This window comes from Leuresthes tenuis, unplaced genomic scaffold (genome assembly GCF_036924035.1).
Source record: "Leuresthes tenuis unplaced genomic scaffold, fLeuTen1.0.hap1 SCAF_10, whole genome shotgun sequence".
Lineage (NCBI taxonomy): Eukaryota > Metazoa > Chordata > Actinopteri > Atheriniformes > Atherinopsidae > Leuresthes > Leuresthes tenuis.
In genome coordinates, this window is record NW_027325364.1 from 2,053,911 (window position 1) to 2,073,214 (window position 19,304).

Below are 19,304 nucleotides of genomic sequence, written 5' to 3' on the forward strand. Positions count from 1 at the left end.
CCCAATTCAAAATAAGTTGGAAAGATGTGTAAAATGTAAATAAAGAGGGATGCAATGTTTTATTCACTCTGGAACCACGAAAAACAAGTCAAATGCTGAAGGTTTTTACTATTTAATGAAAAATACGAGTTCATTTTGAATCTGACGGCAGCGGCACGTCTCAGAAAAGTTGGTTAAAAAGTGAAAAAGTGACATGAATTTTTCTAAAAAACTGTGTTAAAGTTGAGCGTGTAACTGATAAAACCACTAACTAGGATCCTAAACTAATATAAGCTGTTTAAGTCAAAGCAGGAAGAAAAGCAGATAAAAAACAATGAATCAAAAGGCTTAACTCACACTTTTATCTTGATATTAAAGTCATTTCTCAGGTTTTTTACAACAAAAACTCAAGAATGCAGATGTAAATTGTAGCTTTTTGGTGAGGAAAGTGAGAAATGATCTGAAGCAGGAAAACAAGGAGGATTTCCCTCCTGAAGACGCCTGCAACCAGGGCTGTAATAGATGGAAACCTTTCTCCGGTTTCTCACAACTGATCGATTGGTTTTATGAAAACCCAATTCAAAATAAGTAGGAAAGATGTGTAAAATGTAAATAAAGAGGGATGCAATGTTTTATTCACTCTGGAACCACGAAAAACAAGTCAAATGCTGAAGGTTTTTACTATTTAATGAAAAATACGAGCTCATTTTGAATCTGACGGCGGCGGCACGTCTCAGAAAAGTTGGTTAAAAAGTGAAAAAGTGACATGAATTTTTCTAAAAAACTGTGTTAAAGTTGAGCGTGTAACTGATAAAAGCACTAACTAGGATCCTAAACTAATAGAAGCTGTTTAAGTCAAAGCAGAAAGAAAAGCAGATAAAAAACATGCATGAATAAAAAGGCTTAACTCACACTTTTATCTTGATATTAAAGTAATTTCTCAGGTTTTTTACAATAAAAACTCAAGAATGCAGATGTAAATTGTAGCTTTTTGGTGAGGAAAGTGAGAAATGATCTGAAGCAGGAAAACAAGGAGGATTTCCCTCCTGAAGACGCCTGCAACCAGGGCTGTAATAGATGGAAACCCTTCTCCGGTTTCTCACAACTGATCGATCAGAAAACCCAATTCAAAATAAGTTGGAAAGGTGTGTAAAATGTAAATAAAGAGGGATGCAATGTTTTATTCACTCTGGAACCACGAAAAACAAGTCAAATGCTGAAGGTTTTTACTATTTAATGAAAAATACGAGCTCATTTTGAATCTGACGGCAGCGGCACGTCTCAGAAAAGTTGGTTAAAAAGTGAAAAAGTGACATGATTGGGTATAAAACGATCACCTTTCAGACGAAGACTCTCCAGAACATAAAATCACCAACAGATCAGAGCCTCTGGAGCTGGAAACCTGCACATCTGGAACCGCTGAACGGTTTCAGAGCAACATCTGCTCCCATCCAGATGTTCATCTGCCAAAGGTCCAGCAGCCGATGTTCCAGATGTTGTTCAAAGAAGAGGGGATGCTGCTCAGTGGGAGCCAACTTTTTTAGCTCATAAAACATTCATATTTCTCACTTTTAACACCTTTTCCATGTTCTGCCGTTAATAAAATAGTTTATTTACTCGTCTTTTTTTTGGATAATTAGGCTGAGACACGCGGTTTAATCGCTGATTTCAAATGATTTGCTCCAACCAAATGCATCCGTGTCGTTCCACGTGATGCATGTGCTTCAGGTTTATACTAATTTAAATGAATATTAAGGAGTTTCAGCGGAGAAACTGTCCAAAATACTCAAATTTCTCCTTTTGAAAGAGTTAAAACCCGTAACTCAGGATTTAATTCTTTCGTCACTTTTATTACTTTCTTCTGAAACTGGAAATATGTTGGATCAGTTCACCATGTGGAGTTAAAACCAGAGCAAAAAGTGTCACTTTTTCTTCATATTTCTGGAGAAAACGGGTAGAAACTTCCATCAGTCGCTCATTCGAACTAAGAAATGACAGGAAGTGCTTCAGATCAGCCGCCTTGGTGCCATCGAACTCAAAATAAGCCGATATTATAGCTTTATAAAACATTAGCGTCATGTTTTCTATGTTCTGTTGGGAATAAAATGCTGAGTTTTGTTGAACTCTGTTTTTAATTCACATTTTTTACAGCAGTTTTGGAAGAAGGGGTTCTGACATCTGAGGACAGAAAGCAAAGCTTTTTAACAGCTGTTTACTGTAAACACGAACCGGTGATGGACCGGCGGACTGCCTGCACCTTGTCCTGCACCTTGTGGTGCACAGCGGCCCATTTCAGGCCTGCTGTGGGACATAAAGCTCCAGCTGTGGCTCAGTTCTGAACATTCAGGCTAATCCCTGGAGCTGCAGCGGTTTGGAAACTAAGAAATGGAAGCTGCTGCTCGAGTGACTCCTCTAAACGGCAGAAAAAGCACCACCACCACAGAGGGTTTTATGGAAAACATCTTTAATGGGTTTCTTTTAGGTCTTGTTAAGTGAGTACACACGGATACAAATGTTCTATCCTAGCTACAGTCAGGGTCAGATATTTATAGGAAGCAGCAGAGTGCCTGTACAAAAAACACACTCCTTCACTTCCTTCAGCTAATCTGACGTTAAATTTAGTCCAGAAATCAATGCAGGTCTCAAATCCACAAAGACGCGCTGCAGATACTGACACACAGATCAATGACAGACTTCTGCGTCTGGACACCGGACTTTTCCCAGAATACTACTTGCTGTCTACTTGTAGAACTCGTGCTCCTGCTCATCCTTCTTGATGACGGTCTTATAAGCTTTTTCAAAGTCTTTGGCCAGGACGATGTACCTGTTCTCACGTACAGCCAACATGCCGGCCTGAGACAAAGGAGACAAAGGAGAGGAGTCAGAGTGAGTTTTAAAGGCGGCATATTGTGGAAAAATCCCTTCTTCCTGCTCCTGGGAGCAGATATCAGGGCGTCTGAGGTCACCAGCAGCTGTAAAACTTTGGATCAGCTCCAACTCTCAGAGCAGAAATAACTCCTCATGGTTTATTTACGGATTTATTTCTTCCTTTAGCAGCAGCTAACGCTAACAGCTAACAGCTTAGCTAATGAAATAACTCCTCATGGTTTATTTACTGATTTATTTCTTCCTTTAGCAGCAGCTAACGCTAACAGCTAATGCTAACAGCTTAGCTAATGCAGAAATAACTCCTCATGGTTTATTTACTGATTTATTTCTTCCTTTAGCAGCAGCTAACGCTAACAGCTTAGCTAATGAAATAACTCCTCATTGTTTATTTACTGATTTATTTCTTCCTTTAGCAGCAGCTAACGCTAACAGCTAATGCTAACAGCTTAGCTAATGCAGAAATAACTCCTCATGGTTTATTTACTGATTTATTTCTTCCTTTAGCAGCAGCTAACGCTAACGCTAACAGCTTAGCTAATGAAATAACTCCTCATGGTTTATTTACTGATTTATTTCTTCCTTTAGCAGCAGCTAACGCTAACAGCTAATGCTAACAGCTTAGCTAATGCAGAAATAACTCCTCATGGTTTATTTACTGATTTATTTCTTCCTTTAGCAGCAGCTAACGCTAACAGCTAATGCTAACAGCTTAGCTAATGAAATAACTCCTCATTGTTTATTTACTGATTTATTTCTTCCTTTAGCAGCAGCTAACGCTAACAGCTAATGCTAACAGCTTAGCTAATGCAGAAATAACTCCTCATGGTTTATTTACTGATTTATTTCTTCCTTTAGCAGCAGCTAACGCTAACAGCTTAGCTAATGAAGATGACGTACACCAACTTCTAAGGAGTTACTGCTGTTCCTTTCTGAAAGATGAACATTATTGTTCCCACATTACTTTGTTAGCTGAAGCTTTCTAGCTGAACGGTTCCGTTCTGTAACTCAGACAACCTGCAGCTGTGTTTAAGGTGTGTTTCCAACACAACACCGGTCCTCTCCTCACTCTCGCTGTGCTAACGTTGCATTATCGGCATGTTTCTGATAAAGATGGAGGTCTCCAGGTACAACTGTTTAATGAGGTTAATATATCCAAAATGTTTAAACGCAGTAATTAACGGTTCACATGCATTACTACGAGTTACGCTGTGCACATCTCCGGCTCGGTCCATCACTGTTGATGAGAAAGCATCGTTTGCTAGCATCTGCTGCTAACTTACAGCTAACGTACAGCTAACAGCTAACTTACAGCTAACTGCTAACTTAAAGCTAACGGCTAACTTACAGCGACATGCTAACTTACAGCTAACTGCTAACTTACAGCTAACGGCTAACTTACAGCTAACGGCTAACTTACAGCTAACATACAGTTAACTTACAGCTACATGCTAACTAACAGCTAACTTACAGCCGACTGCTAACTTACAGCTAACTTACAGCTACATGCTAACTAACAGCTAACTGCTAACTTACAACCGACTGCTAACTTACAGCTAACTTACAGCTACATGCTAACTAACAGCTAACTGCTAACTTACAACCGACTGCTAACTTACAGCTAACTTACAGCTACATGCTAACTAACAGCTAACTGCTAACTTACAGCTAACTGCTGAACTGTTTCCCTCTGGGATTAATAGAGTAAATATCTGTATCTATATATAGAGCCGGAGTGTTTCTGACTGGAGGAACAGCTGCTGACTTCACCAAAAGGTGGAGTTGGACACTCGCTAAGTCCAAAGAAGAGGCACTGTGCTTCTGCTCTGATACCGCTCAATAAGATCTCAGAAAACTGTGTGAAACTGTTAAAAAGTACGTTCACACTGAGACAAAAAGACAAATCGAAGCTGCTAATATAACCTCAAATGAACGATTCTCTCTTCCCGTTTGTGACTGTTCTCTGAATTTTTGCTGCTTTATCATTAGCATAAATTCATAATTAGCTTAAATTTACGCTGTTCCGTGCCTCTGTTTGCGTGTTGATTACTTTTGGAGCAGAACGGGTCGCTGGATCATCTCGACCAGGACACTCTTGGGTTTTTATTCCCGGTTAAATAAAGGGTCGAACCAGCAGATGATTGAAGTTGAAACTCACCTCCTGGCAGATGGAGTTGATGTCAGCTCCGGAGATCTTGTCTGGTCTGGCGACATCTGTTCAACAGTTAAGAACGAGTAACAGCGACCTGAAGAGAAAGCGCCTGCTTCAGACGACAGGATGCAGCGATGATGAGGTTTAACGACACGTGACCCCTGTGGTTTCCCCTGGCAGGCGCCAGGAAGCGAGTTCAGGTCAGATTCTCGTAAAAACAACCAGAATCTGTGGTTGAGGTGGTGCAAACATGGCCGCCGTCTTCCTGTTTTAGTGGTTTTATTTGTTAACCAATCAGCAGCAAGCTCAGCACACTTCTGCATCGCTCAGTTTTACCAGCGGATGCAGGAAAATTAGTGAGAAATTAAACGTTATTTTGAGGGAAAACACTTTTTTTTCTTCTTGGTATTCTAACACAGAGGTTTCTTCCTGGTTCTGGTTCTGCCAGAGGTTTCTTCCTGAGTCTGGTTCTGCCAGAGGTTTCTTCCTGGTTCTGGTTCTGCCAGAGGTTTCTTCCTGAGTCTGGTTCTGCCAGAGGTTTCTTCCTGAGTCTGGTTCTGGTTCTGCCAGAGGTTTCTACCTGAGTCTGGTTCTGGTTCTGCCAGAGGTTTCTACCTGAGTCTGGTTCTGGTTCTGCCAGAGGTTTCTTCCTGAGTCTGGTTCTGCCAGAGGTTTCTTCCTGGTTCTGCCAGAGGTTTCTTCCTGAGTCTGGTTCTGGTTCTGCCAGAGGTTTCTTCCTGAGTCTGGTTCTGGTTCTGCCAGAGGTTTCTTCCTGGTTCTGCCAGAGGTTTCTTCCTGGTTCTGGTTCTGCCAGAGGTTTCTTCCTGGTTCTGCCAGAGGTTTCTTCCTGGTTCTGGTTCTGCCAGAGGTTTCTTCCTGGTTCTGGTCCTGCCAGAGGTTTCTTCCTGGTTCTGGTTCTGCCAGAGGTTTCTTCCTGGTTCTGGTTCTGCCAGAGGTTTCTTCCTGGTTCTGCCAGAGGTTTCTTCCTGGTTCTGCCAGAGGTTTCTTCCTGGTTCTGGTTCTGCCAGAGGTTTCTTCCTGTTAAAGGGAGTCGTTCCTTTCCACAGTCCCTCAGGCTCAGGACGGGAGATTGGACTGAAGACAAGTTTCGGTCCAATCTGTTGGTTTCCTTAGCTCGGATATTATTTTTGAATTGGCTCCATATGAATTAATTGGATTGTGATTACAATGAATTGAATTCCAATTGACTTGAATTGGACTTTATTACTTAAGTGCCTTGAGATGAATTGTTGTAATCTGGCGCTTTATAAATAAAGTTGAATTGAATTGAAACCGTGCTGCGTCTGATTTAAAACCCGATCTGTGCTGTTCAGAGCGTCATAAAAACATCACAAAAGGGTAAAAAAGTCCAATTTGAGCCACTTCTCCCTGGTTTGGACCCATAAACTCTCCCCAGAACAGATTTATTGGGCGCTTCCAGGATTTTAACCACTTCTGCCCAACAGTAAACTTTATACTTTATAAGATTATTTCTAAGCCGAGCGGTTCTGGTCATCGTTACTTTGGACTAATTAAGATGGCGGGAAACATCAGCCTCATTTCGGTCTCAACCCCTCGTCACGTTTCACACATCTGGACGAGTCATCTGGTTCTGAGCAGCTGTTAAAATGAGGGACCAGCTGATTGTTTTTAATTCCATCCTGATGGGTGAAAGCGAAGCTCGAGGATTAAATGTTGGATTAAAAACGCGGGGGTCGGGGTGGCGAATAAGACGCTCACAGACCGACCCAAACAGCCATAAAACAGCCTCTTTACAGACATTCATCACACGAATGGGAAGGATACAGTCCTCCAGGTCCACCTCCTCGGAGAGGTTCATTTTACTGGTGATGGTGGAGAAAATGAGACGTTTCTGCCGGCGGTCGGGCAGCGGGAACTCGATCTTCCTGTCCAGGCGGCCGGGGCGGAGCAGCGCCGGGTCCAGGGTGTCGGCTCTGTTGGTGGCCATGATCACCTGAGGGAGGTTCAGATCCAAAAGGCACGGTGAGAAAACCTCAGCTAACCGTACAATATAGAATTTAATCATTTCAACCTTTCAAAAGACAAAAAACAATCATTTCTGCTCATCAATAAGAGTTCGTTTGAACATCTCACTTCCTGTTATTCTCCGGTTAAACCTGCTGCTTTATATGAGAGCGCCCTCTGCTGGACCACAAGGGAACTGCTTCTAAAGCCTCTTTGCTGCAAGTTTAACGGAACGTTGTCCCATTTTTGGACTTGGAGCTGGATCCAAAACTACATTTTTACCATTAAACATTAAAAATAAACTCGGTAGGATAAAGATGAGGGAAAGACTGATGGATTCCAAGTAAAAGCAAAGTTCTGATGAGGGAAAACACAGGTGTGGTCGTCCTCAAACGAAGGCGGAGGGAGCGGAGGACCGGTTCTGGCAGAACTCCAGGCTGACTCACCTTCACATTGACGTTCTGGTCAAAGCCGTCCATCTGATTCAGCAGCTCCAGCAGGATTCTCTGCACCTCCCTGTCGGCTGCAGAGCAAAACAAGACGGATTCCTTCATCAGGAGCTGCATCAAAGACAGAAGACGGATAACATCTGAACCCGAATCAGGGCCGTACCTCCAGTCTGAGCATCAAAACGCTTCGTGGCGATGGCGTCGATCTCGTCGATGAAGATGATGGCGGGAGCGTTTTCCTTCGCCAGCCTGAAGACGTCCCGCACCATGCGGGGACCTTCGCCCAGATACTTCTGGACAAACTCGGAGCCGACCACACGGATGAACGCCGCTGGAGGAACAACGGTCGCACGAAGGTGAATTTGACCTCTGACCTAACACACTGCAGGTCTCCTAACTGGTCTCCTAACTGGTTTCCTAACTGGTTTCCTAACTGGTGTCCTAACTGGTCTCCTAACTGCTCTCCTAACTGCTCTCCTAACTGCTCTCCTAACTGGTCTCCTAACTGGTCTCCTAACTGGTTTCCTAACTGGTTTCCTAACTGGTCTCCTAACTGGTCTCCTAACTGGTCTCCTAACTGGTGTCCTAATTGGTCTCCTAACTGCTCTCCTAACTGCTCTCCTAACTGCTCTCCTAACTGGTCTCCTAACTGGTCTCCTAACTGGTCTCCTAACTGCTCTCCTAACTGCTCTCCTAACTGGTTTCCTAACTGGTCTCCTAACTGCTCTCCTAACTGGTCTCCTAACTGGTCTCCTAACTGGTTTCCTAACTGGTCTCCTAACTGGTCTCCTAACTGGTCTCCTAACTGGTCTCCTAACTGGTCTCCTAACTGCTCTCCTAACTGCTCTCCTAACTGGTCTCCTAACTGCTCTCCTAACTGGTCTCCTAACTGGTTTCCTAACTGCTCTCCTAACTGGTCTCCTAAATGGTTTCCTAAACTGGTCTCCTAACTGGTCTCCTAACTGGTTTCCTAACTGGTCTCCTAACTCGTTTCCTAACTGCTCTCCTAACTGGTCTCCTAACTGGTTTCCTAACTGCTCTCCTAACTGGTCTCCTAAATGGTTTCCTAAACTGGTCTCCTAACTGGTCTCCTAACTGGTTTCCTAACTGGTCTCCTAACTGGTTTCCTAACTGCTCTCCTAACTGCTCTCCTAACTGGTCTCCTAAATGGTTTCCTAAACTGGTCTCCTAACTGGTTTCCTAACTGGTCTCCTAACTGGTCTCCTAACTGGTTTCCTAACTGGTCTCCTAACTGGTCTCCTAACTGGTCTCCTAACTGGTTTCCTAACTGGTCTCCTAACTGGTCTCCTAACTGGTCTCCTAACTGGTTTCCTAACTGCTCTCCTAACTGCTCTCCTAACTGCTCTCCTAACTAGTCTCCTAACTGGTCTCCTAACTAGTCTCCTAACTGGTTTCCTAACTGGTCTCCTAACTGGTTTCCTAACTGCTCTCCTAACTGGTTTCCTAACTGCTCTCCTAACTGGTTTCCTAACTGCTCTCCTAACTGCTCTCCTAACTGCTCTCCTAACTGGTTTCCTAACTGCTCTCCTAACTGGTTTCCTAACTGCTCTCCTAACTAGTCTCCTAACTGGTCTCCTAACTAGTCTCCTAACTGGTTTCCTAACTGGTCTCCTAACTGGTTTCCTAACTGCTCTCCTAACTGGTTTCCTAACTGCTCTCCTAACTGGTTTCCTAACTGCTCTCCTAACTGCTCTCCTAACTGGTTTCCTAACTGCTCTCCTAACTGGTTTCCTAACTGGTTTCCTAACTGGTTTCCTAACTGGTCTCCTAACTGGTTTCCTAACTGCTCTCCTAACTGGTTTCCTAACTGGTCTCCTAACTGGTTTCCTAACTGCTCTCCTAACTGGTTTCCTAACTGCTCTCCTAACTGGTTTCCTAACTGGTCTCCTAACTGGTTTCCTAACTGCTCTCCTAACTGGTCTCCTAACTGGTTTCCTAACTGCTCTCCTAACTGGTTTCCTAACTGGTCTCCTAAATGGTTTCCTAAACTGGTCTCCTAACTGGTCTCCTAACTGGTTTCCTAACTGGTCTCCTAACTGGTTTCCTAACTGCTCTCCTAACTGGTCTCCTAACTGGTTTCCTAACTGCTCTCCTAACTGGTCTCCTAAATGGTTTCCTAAACTGGTCTCCTAACTGGTCTCCTAACTGGTTTCCTAACTGGTCTCCTAACTGGTTTCCTAACTGCTCTCCTAACTGCTCTCCTAACTGGTCTCCTAAATGGTTTCCTAAACTGGTCTCCTAACTGGTTTCCTAACTGGTCTCCTAACTGGTCTCCTAACTGGTTTCCTAACTGGTCTCCTAACTGGTCTCCTAACTGGTCTCCTAACTGGTTTCCTAACTGCTCTCCTAACTGCTCTCCTAACTGCTCTCCTAACTAGTCTCCTAACTGGTCTCCTAACTAGTCTCCTAACTGGTTTCCTAACTGGTCTCCTAACTGGTTTCCTAACTGCTCTCCTAACTGGTTTCCTAACTGCTCTCCTAACTGGTTTCCTAACTGCTCTCCTAACTGCTCTCCTAACTGGTTTCCTAACTGCTCTCCTAACTGGTTTCCTAACTGGTTTCCTAACTGGTTTCCTAACTGGTCTCCTAACTGGTTTCCTAACTGCTCTCCTAACTGGTTTCCTAACTGGTCTCCTAACTGGTTTCCTAACTGCTCTCCTAACTGGTTTCCTAACTGCTCTCCTAACTGGTTTCCTAACTGGTCTCCTAACTGGTTTCCTAACTGCTCTCCTAACTGGTCTCCTAACTGGTTTCCTAACTGCTCTCCTAACTGGTTTCCTAACTGCTCTCCTAACTGGTTTCCTAACTGCTCTCCTAACTGCTCTCCTAACTGGTTTCCTAACTGCTCTCCTAACTGGTTTCCTAACTGGTTTCCTAACTGGTTTCCTAACTGCTCTCCTAACTGGTCTCCTAACTGGTTTCCTAACTGGTTTCCTAACTGGTTTCCTAACTGGTCTCCTAACTGCTCTCCTAACTGCTCTCCTAACTGGTTTCCTAACTGCTCTCCTAACTGGTTTCCTAACTGGTTTCCTAACTGGTTTCCTAACTGCTCTCCTAACTGCTCTCCTAACTGGTTTCCTAACTGCTCTCCTAACTGGTTTCCTAACTGCTCTCCTAACTGCTCTCCTAACTGCTCTCCTAACTGGTTTCCTAACTGCTCTCCTAACTGGTTTCCTAACTGGTTTCCTAACTGGTTTCCTAACTGGTTTCCTAACTGGTCTCCTAACTGGTTTCCTAACTGCTCTCCTAACTGGTTTCCTAACTGGTCTCCTAACTGGTTTCCTAACTGCTCTCCTAACTGGTTTCCTAACTGCTCTCCTAACTGGTTTCCTAACTGGTCTCCTAACTGGTTTCCTAACTGCTCTCCTAACTGGTCTCCTAACTGGTTTCCTAACTGGTCTCCTAACTGGTTTCCTAACTGCTCTCCTAACTGGTTTCCTAACTGCTCTCCTAACTGCTCTCCTAACTGCTCTCCTAACTGCTCTCCTAACTGGTTTCCTAACTGCTCTCCTAACTGGTTTCCTAACTGGTTTCCTAACTGGTTTCCTAACTGCTCTCCTAACTGGTTTCCTAACTGGTTTCCTAACTGGTCTCCAGCCTGTGAAACCTCTGCAGATGGTCCAGAACGCGGCGGTGCGTCTGGTCTTGGATCAGCCTAAAAGAACACGCCCCCCCTCTGTTCATTGAGCTCCTCTGGCTGCCCTTAGCATCAGATCCAAGTCCCTGATGTTAGCTACAAAGAGCTTAATGGAACGGCTCCATCTACTTGAAGGCTCTTGCAAAGGCTTCTGTCCCAACTGGGTCCCTCCGTTGGTCCCAGGATTGTCGTCTAGCAGCTCCTACACCACGCCTAAGACAATCCAAACTCTGTTCATGTGTCGTCCCACGATGGTGGAATGACCTACCGAGCGCTACCAGAACAGGGGCGTCCCTGTCTATCTTCAAGAAGCTCCTGAAAACCCAGCTCTTCAGAGAGCATCTCCTATCCCAGCACTTACCTTGTACTTCCCTCCCCCCTCTATCTCTGCACTTTATCTTTCTGCACTTCCTTCTATGCCTGCACCCTATCTCTGCTCTGTCCCCTCTGACAGAGTCGGACTCCTGGGTTCCTTCTATGTAGCTTATTGTTAGCTTATTGTTAGCTTTTTATAAAGCTGTTATATCTTCATTTGTAAGTCTCTTTGGATAAAAGCGTCTGATAAATACAGAAACACTTCTTCTTTTGTTCATCACACGCAGCAGCGAACGCCACTCACCTGTAGTGTGATGCGCCACAGCCTTGGCCAACATGGTCTTCCCACATCCTGGAGGTCCATACATGAGGACACCCCTGGGTGGGTCAATGCCAATCTGAGGAAGGGCAAAACGAGTCAGGCTGAGAGGTTTGTTGGGCTAAAAGTGACCTTCTGAAGAGGATTTTATACAAAATGACACCTTGAAACGTCTGTGAGATGCAGAAATTATCACTGTCTGACCTGCTTGTAGAGCTCAAAGTGTGTGAGCGGCAGCTCCACAGCTTCTCTGACTTCCTGCTTCTGGATGTCCATACCTCCGATGTCGGCGTACATCACATCTGGTTTCTGGTCTGGAAGCAGAAACACACCAGCGATAAAACAGCTGCAAAATGCAGCAAACGGGTTGAAAATGCAGAACCGGGGCTGAATGATACGACTGTTTTCACATTTTTAGTCGAACCGTTCACAGAACAAACAAATACGACAAAAGTAACGTAAAAACCTGAGATTGACTATAAACACACACAAATACAGGTGAAGGAAAACAGTCGGACGAGCACAAAGATCAGAATCCAGGTTGGAAACCAACCCAATGATTCAGAGTGAATAATAGAGCAGAAACTCTGGTGCTGCTCAGCAGGATGTTTGGATCATTCAGGATGAAGCTTTGGAGGCATTTACTGGAACTGGAGCAGATCAGATGTTTCAGCTCAGAGTTGATGGAGAAGCTCCATCAGCAGTGAAGATAAGTGAACAGAACCTGTGGCAGCCTGACATGCCCACGCCATCACAGACCAGAGGAACCACACACACCTGGAACACACCTGAGGAACCACACACACCTGAGGAACCACACACACCTGGAACACACCTGAGGAACCACACACACCTGAGGAACCACACACACCTGAGGAACCACACACACCTGGAACACACCTGAGGAACCACACACACCTGAGGAACCACACACACCTGGAACACACCTGAGGAACCACACACACCTGAGGAACCACACACACCTGAGGAACCACACACACCTGAGGAACCACACACACCTGAGGAACCACACACACCTGAGGAACCACACACACCTGAGGAACCACACACACCTGAGGAACCACACACACCTGAGGAACCACACACCTGAGGAACCACACACACCTGAGGAACCACACACCTGAGGAACCACACACACCTGAGGAACCACACACACCTGGAACACACCTGAGGAACCACACACACCTGGAACACACCTGAGGAACCACACACACCTGAGGAACCACACACACCTGAGGAACCACACACACCTGAGGAACCACACACACCTGAGGAACCACACACACCTGGAACACACCTGAGGAACCACACACACCTGGAACACACCTGAGGAACCACACACACCTGAGGAACCACACACACCTGAGGAACCACACACACCTGAGGAACCACACACACCTGAGGAACCACAAACACCTGGAACACACCTGAGGAACCACACACACCTGAGGAACCACAAACACCTGGAACACACCTGAGGAACCACACACACCTTAGGAACCACAAACACCTGGAACACACCTGAGGAACCACACACACCTGAGGAACCACACACACCTGGAACACACCTGAGGAACCACACACACCTGAGGAACCACACACACACCTGAGGAACCACACACACCTTAGGAACCACACACACCTGAGGAACCACACACACCTGAGGAACCACACACACCTGAGGAACCACACACACCTGAGGAACCACACACCTGAGGAACCACACACACCTGAGGAACCACACACACCTGAGGAACCACACACACCTGAGGAACCACACACACACCTGAGGAACCACACACACCTGGAACACACCTGAGGAACCACACACACCTGAGGAACCACACACACCTGGAACACACCTGAGGAACCACACACACACCTGGAACACACCTGAGGAACCACACACACCTGAGGAACCACACACACCTGGAACACACCTGAGGAACCACACACACCTGAGGAACCACACACACCTGAGGAACCACACACACCTGGAACACACCTGAGGAACCACACACACCTGAGGAACCACACACACCTGGAACACACCTGAGGAACCACACACACACCTGGAACACACCTGAGGAACCACACACACCTGAGGAACCACACACACCTGAGGAACCACACACACCTGGAACACACCTGAGGAACCACACACACCTGAGGAACCACACACACCTGAGGAACCACACACACCTGAGGAACCACACACACCTGAGGAACCACACACACCTGAGGAACCACACACACCTGAGGAACCACACACACCTGAGGAACCACACACCTGAGGAACCACACACACCTGAGGAACCACACACCTGAGGAACCACACACACCTGAGGAACCACACACACCTGGAACACACCTGAGGAACCACACACACCTGGAACACACCTGAGGAACCACACACACCTGAGGAACCACACACACCTGAGGAACCACACACACCTGAGGAACCACACACACCTGAGGAACCACACACACCTGGAACACACCTGAGGAACCACACACACCTGGAACACACCTGAGGAACCACACACACCTGAGGAACCACACACACCTGAGGAACCACACACACCTGAGGAACCACACACACCTGAGGAACCACAAACACCTGGAACACACCTGAGGAACCACACACACCTGAGGAACCACAAACACCTGGAACACACCTGAGGAACCACACACACCTTAGGAACCACAAACACCTGGAACACACCTGAGGAACCACACACACCTGAGGAACCACACACACCTGGAACACACCTGAGGAACCACACACACCTGAGGAACCACACACACACCTGAGGAACCACACACACCTTAGGAACCACACACACCTGAGGAACCACACACACCTGAGGAACCACACACACCTGAGGAACCACACACACCTGAGGAACCACACACCTGAGGAACCACACACACCTGAGGAACCACACACACCTGAGGAACCACACACACCTGAGGAACCACACACACACCTGAGGAACCACACACACCTGGAACACACCTGAGGAACCACACACACCTGAGGAACCACACACACCTGGAACACACCTGAGGAACCACACACACACCTGGAACACACCTGAGGAACCACACACACCTGAGGAACCACACACACCTGGAACACACCTGAGGAACCACACACACCTGAGGAACCACACACACCTGAGGAACCACACACACCTGGAACACACCTGAGGAACCACACACACCTGAGGAACCACACACACCTGGAACACACCTGAGGAACCACACACACACCTGGAACACACCTGAGGAACCACACACACCTGAGGAACCACACACACCTGAGGAACCACACACACCTGGAACACACCTGAGGAACCACACACACCTGGAACACACCTGGGGAACACCTGGGGAACACACCTGAGGAACCACACACCTGAGGAACCACACACACCTGAGGAACCACACACACCTGAGGAACCACACACCTGGAACACACCTGGGGAACACCTGGGGAACACACCTGAGGAACCACACACCTGAGGAACCACACACACCTGAGGAACCACACACACCTGAGGAACCACACACACCTGAGGAACCACACACACCTGAGGAACCACACACACCTGAGGAACCACACACCTGGAACACACCTGTCCCAAACAGAGTTTTACTCTGAGGAGCAGACGGTCGTTTTTCCCAGCCGTAACCTGGACCCTGAACTCTCCTGCCCTGTTCTGAGCCACCAGAACCCGGTCAGAGCGTACCTGAGGTCAGCATCATGATGCTGCTGTCGGCTTCGGGCGGCAGGACGTCCACCAGGGCGTTGCTGTGCTTGTGGAGCGCCACCGAGGCGTTGGGCTTCAGCAGCTCTCTGTCGATGGTGCTCAAGATGCGAACGTAGTAGTTGGACCCTGAAAAGGGAGCAAAGCTGCATGAGAATCTGAATAAAGACGATTCTGGGTTTTCTCAAAAGAACCCGAAAGCTTGAAAATGAAAAAACATTCGAACATAATCTGCTGCGTCATTAAATTCTAACTCATGGCTTCATTTATTTTCTTTAATTGTTCTTATTTCTATAGTTGAGTTTTCATTCTTTCATTCTTCACTTCTTCCTTTTAATATCATTGATTTTTACACTTTTTATTTTATATCCATCTTAACGAAGGAAAAAAGGTGTTTTACAGCAAAGAACTGCTACATCATCCAGATTCTCTCCCCTGCAGCACATAAATAATTCAATCTTAAGCAGAAAAGGTCAGAAAATATCTTCCACTGCAGGTGCAGCAGTGAGTTTTATCCTGAGCAGACCCCTCAAATAACACGACAGCCTCACAGTTATACGATATTTCCCCCAAATTATCTCAATATTTTTTTTAAAAACAGCAGAAAGTCACGGCTCCTCCAGCCTGTTTGGATCAATGAAGACAGACAGGTTTTTAATCCTGTAAAAATACCAGAAATTTGTTTTTTTTTTGGGAGAATTTACTCAATATGAGCAGAAATATCAGCCGATGGAGCTTTTCTGCTACAATCAGAACCATAAAAACAGTGTTTTTAGGTGCAGAAAACAGCAGGATGTGTTCAACTTCAGTGGGTTTATCTGTTATTTATAGTTATTTAAAGGGGGAAACAATGAAAAATGTGCTGACTGGTATAATTCAACACACAACAGGAGTTATTTAGTCATTATTTGGACAAAATCAGATTGTAACTTATGGGAGATACAGGCTGTTTTGGTGACTTTGATGCCCCCTACAGGCTGGAATAGGACACCGCCGCTTTAAAGAGGATCACTTTGGGTTTGTGTAACAAATCAAAATGCTGTGATGATTCACCAACAATTCAAATACGAGGTGATTAAAGACTGTTTAACTGTAAAATATCCACCTGTGGTGGAGCCAACGATAGCTGTGTTCTGGTCCACAGCCTCCAGGAACTGGCCAATGACGAGAGGGATGCTCTGTATCCTCTTCACCTCCTCCTGGGCATGCAGGAACTCCTTCTTCAGGTTCTTCTGCTCATCTTTGATGTACTCCTCCTGCACCTCCAGGAACTCCAGCTCCTGCTGCAGCTTCTGCAAACACCAAGCCGAATTTAACATTTTTAGTTTTACGTCTTATTCTCGAACATCTTGGAGCACGTCTTGAGATGCGATCAAACAGAAACTGATCATTTATCCATCAGAAACATCGATTTATTGACTTTTGATGATCGAAAAATCACATCTGCATCACCTGATGGTCCAAAAACTGAACAAACACAGATTATTTCAGGGCTGGCGTCAGTTTTTAGGGTGAAATCAGGGATAATCTCACTGAGTTTTGTGGTGTGATCGCAGATGTTTGGTTTAAGGTGGTCATAAAGCTTAATCAAGGTTGTTTAAAGGCGGTATTTCTCACTTTTCTGCTTCATTCCCTCCTGTTACAGTTAGGTTCGTAGTGGACGTGTGGACAAAGGTTTCTAACGGAGCTGGATCCGTGTTATTGGGGTTTTAGTCCGACTTTGAGCTCGATATTAAATGAACCCACATGTGTACGTGCATTTTAAAGTCAGGATTTGGTCAGGCTAACACCAGAAATGGTATTTTTTAGTGTTCACTGTCTCTTGCTGTTGTAACTGGCTTCTCGTTTTACTTCCAGGTCAAAGTTTAGGATGGAACTGATGAACGTGCACAGCGACTGGACCAGTTTGAGCCTTGAAAAATTTAGTTACACACATTTCAATGTTAATTTGTACTTTAGAAGTCTGGTTTAGGTCAAACCAGACTTTGGGTAAAGCATACACTTTACTGGAAAACACTGGTCACCTTTTCAACAAGCAGTTATGACAAATAAGTACATATATATGTTAGAAAAACCAGTTTCATTTCATCTTCATGGTTCCCATTGTTTTCCAAAACCTACTTTGGTAATTTCACACAAATAAAACGCCCCGATGATTCAAAAAAGTAGGAACCAAATAGTTTCAGCAAAAACTGAACTGTTCATGAAGGGAGGATTTACGCCTGTTCTGTGGAATTAAACTGATGTAATAAAGTGGTAACCTGGGTTCCCCCCCCAGCTGAAACTTCTCCTGCTCAAACAGCACTCACTGTTAAAAGCAAACATTAAGTCAGTCCATCCCATCTTAATGCACACAACAGATCAATTCAATTCTATCTATATGGCGCCAGTTCACAACAAGTCATCTCAAGGCGCTTTGAAGACAAAGTATAGAAGTTAAAAACGGATCTAATTAGATATGCAAACAAGAGTCAGTTTTTAAAGGAACGGTTCGATATAAAGTGATTAAATAATGGCAGCTATAGAATTAACCATTTCAAGAAATAAAAGGGAACTTCATTATTATCAAACTTGTTATAACTGAATAATTTATGTTGTTAAGATGAAAAAAATGTGATTTCAGTAGTCGTAACACCACCAAAAATATGAAGATGTTATGAACCTTGTATCTGCTGTAAAGGTCCTCCAGGTCTTCTGGTTCTGGTGCCAGGAAGGACAGACCAGTCTGAGGTCTGGAGGTCAAAACTGCCGGCATTTCGTCCTGTGAACGGGACGAAAACATTTAGTGGAACAGAAAGCGATACAGCTGTTAATTATTACTATATACTGTACACAAATAACCTGAGCTTTAGCAAGGCAACCACAGGCTAAGCTACCTTTAGCTTGATCACCGATTGCTAACTTTAGCAGTTCACGAACACAAACCGTTACAGCTTAACGCTGGTATCCACACAACGACAAAAAATAACTTATGAATTAATTATACAAAACTCCAGCGTGTCGTAGATTGTGAACTCATCATAAACTTGAAACAAATAATTTTAGCTAGCTCTACAAAGGACGCTTATGCTAACGCTAGCAGCTAACTTGCATGACATAGCAGCTGCACTGAGAATGAATTGGCAGGTTTACGGTTCAGAACGTTTGACAACCAGATAGATGGTAAAAGAAGGCAACGAACACAAAGTAACGGCAGCACTCCAAAACGTAGGTTTTCAACGATATTTTACCAAAGAATTCACTCGAAACAACACGAAACAAATGTCACAAATTCTTACCGGGCTCTTTTCTACGGCGACTAAATCCTCCATGTTGAAATCTGTCCACCAACTGACGTTCTGACGTAATACGCTGATGTGAGGGATTATGGGTAATTGAGTTTTATTCTTCTGTCATGTCAATGTTACACTGAAAAATGATCCAATAATTCTCACATCTAGTTATTTTGTTCAATATCTGTTTGATTTAATGTTACTTTTATGTTCCCGAGATCTTTTAAACACTTAAAAATGTATTTTAAAATACTTCTTGAATAATAGAAAATATTTTATACCATTTGAGTAATCACTGGATATGATTGAAATATTATAATTATAAATACTAGAGAGGATGAAAGTTAGCTGAGATCTCGGATCATATTGATTTTTATATTTTGATTTAATCACCACATCTTCTTTTCATTTGACACTGAAATCAATGTAAAATATTGCAGTTATGGACCTGATGGACCTCCCAAGATTTCTGGGCCGAGCCTCCAAGGTTTCAG

General features: G+C 44.9%; 1 protein-coding gene across 1 annotated transcript; it reads right to left on the bottom strand.

The window, feature by feature from the left end:
• Positions 1-2,426: 2,426 nt before the first annotated feature.
• Positions 2,427-18,883, bottom strand: psmc4 (proteasome 26S subunit, ATPase 4). The gene is made up of 11 exons (XM_072393516.1): positions 18,817-18,883; positions 18,201-18,299; positions 16,644-16,830; positions 15,521-15,667; positions 11,949-12,058; positions 11,730-11,823; positions 7,616-7,783; positions 7,450-7,526; positions 6,824-6,992; positions 5,024-5,079; positions 2,427-2,832 (listed from the first exon to the last, which is right to left on the bottom strand). Exons 1-11 carry the CDS (start codon positions 18,847-18,849, stop codon positions 2,719-2,721), a joined length of 1,254 nt encoding a protein of 417 aa, XP_072249617.1. The 5' UTR covers positions 18,850-18,883; the 3' UTR covers positions 2,427-2,718.
• Between the last annotated feature and the right edge of the window lie 421 nt (positions 18,884-19,304).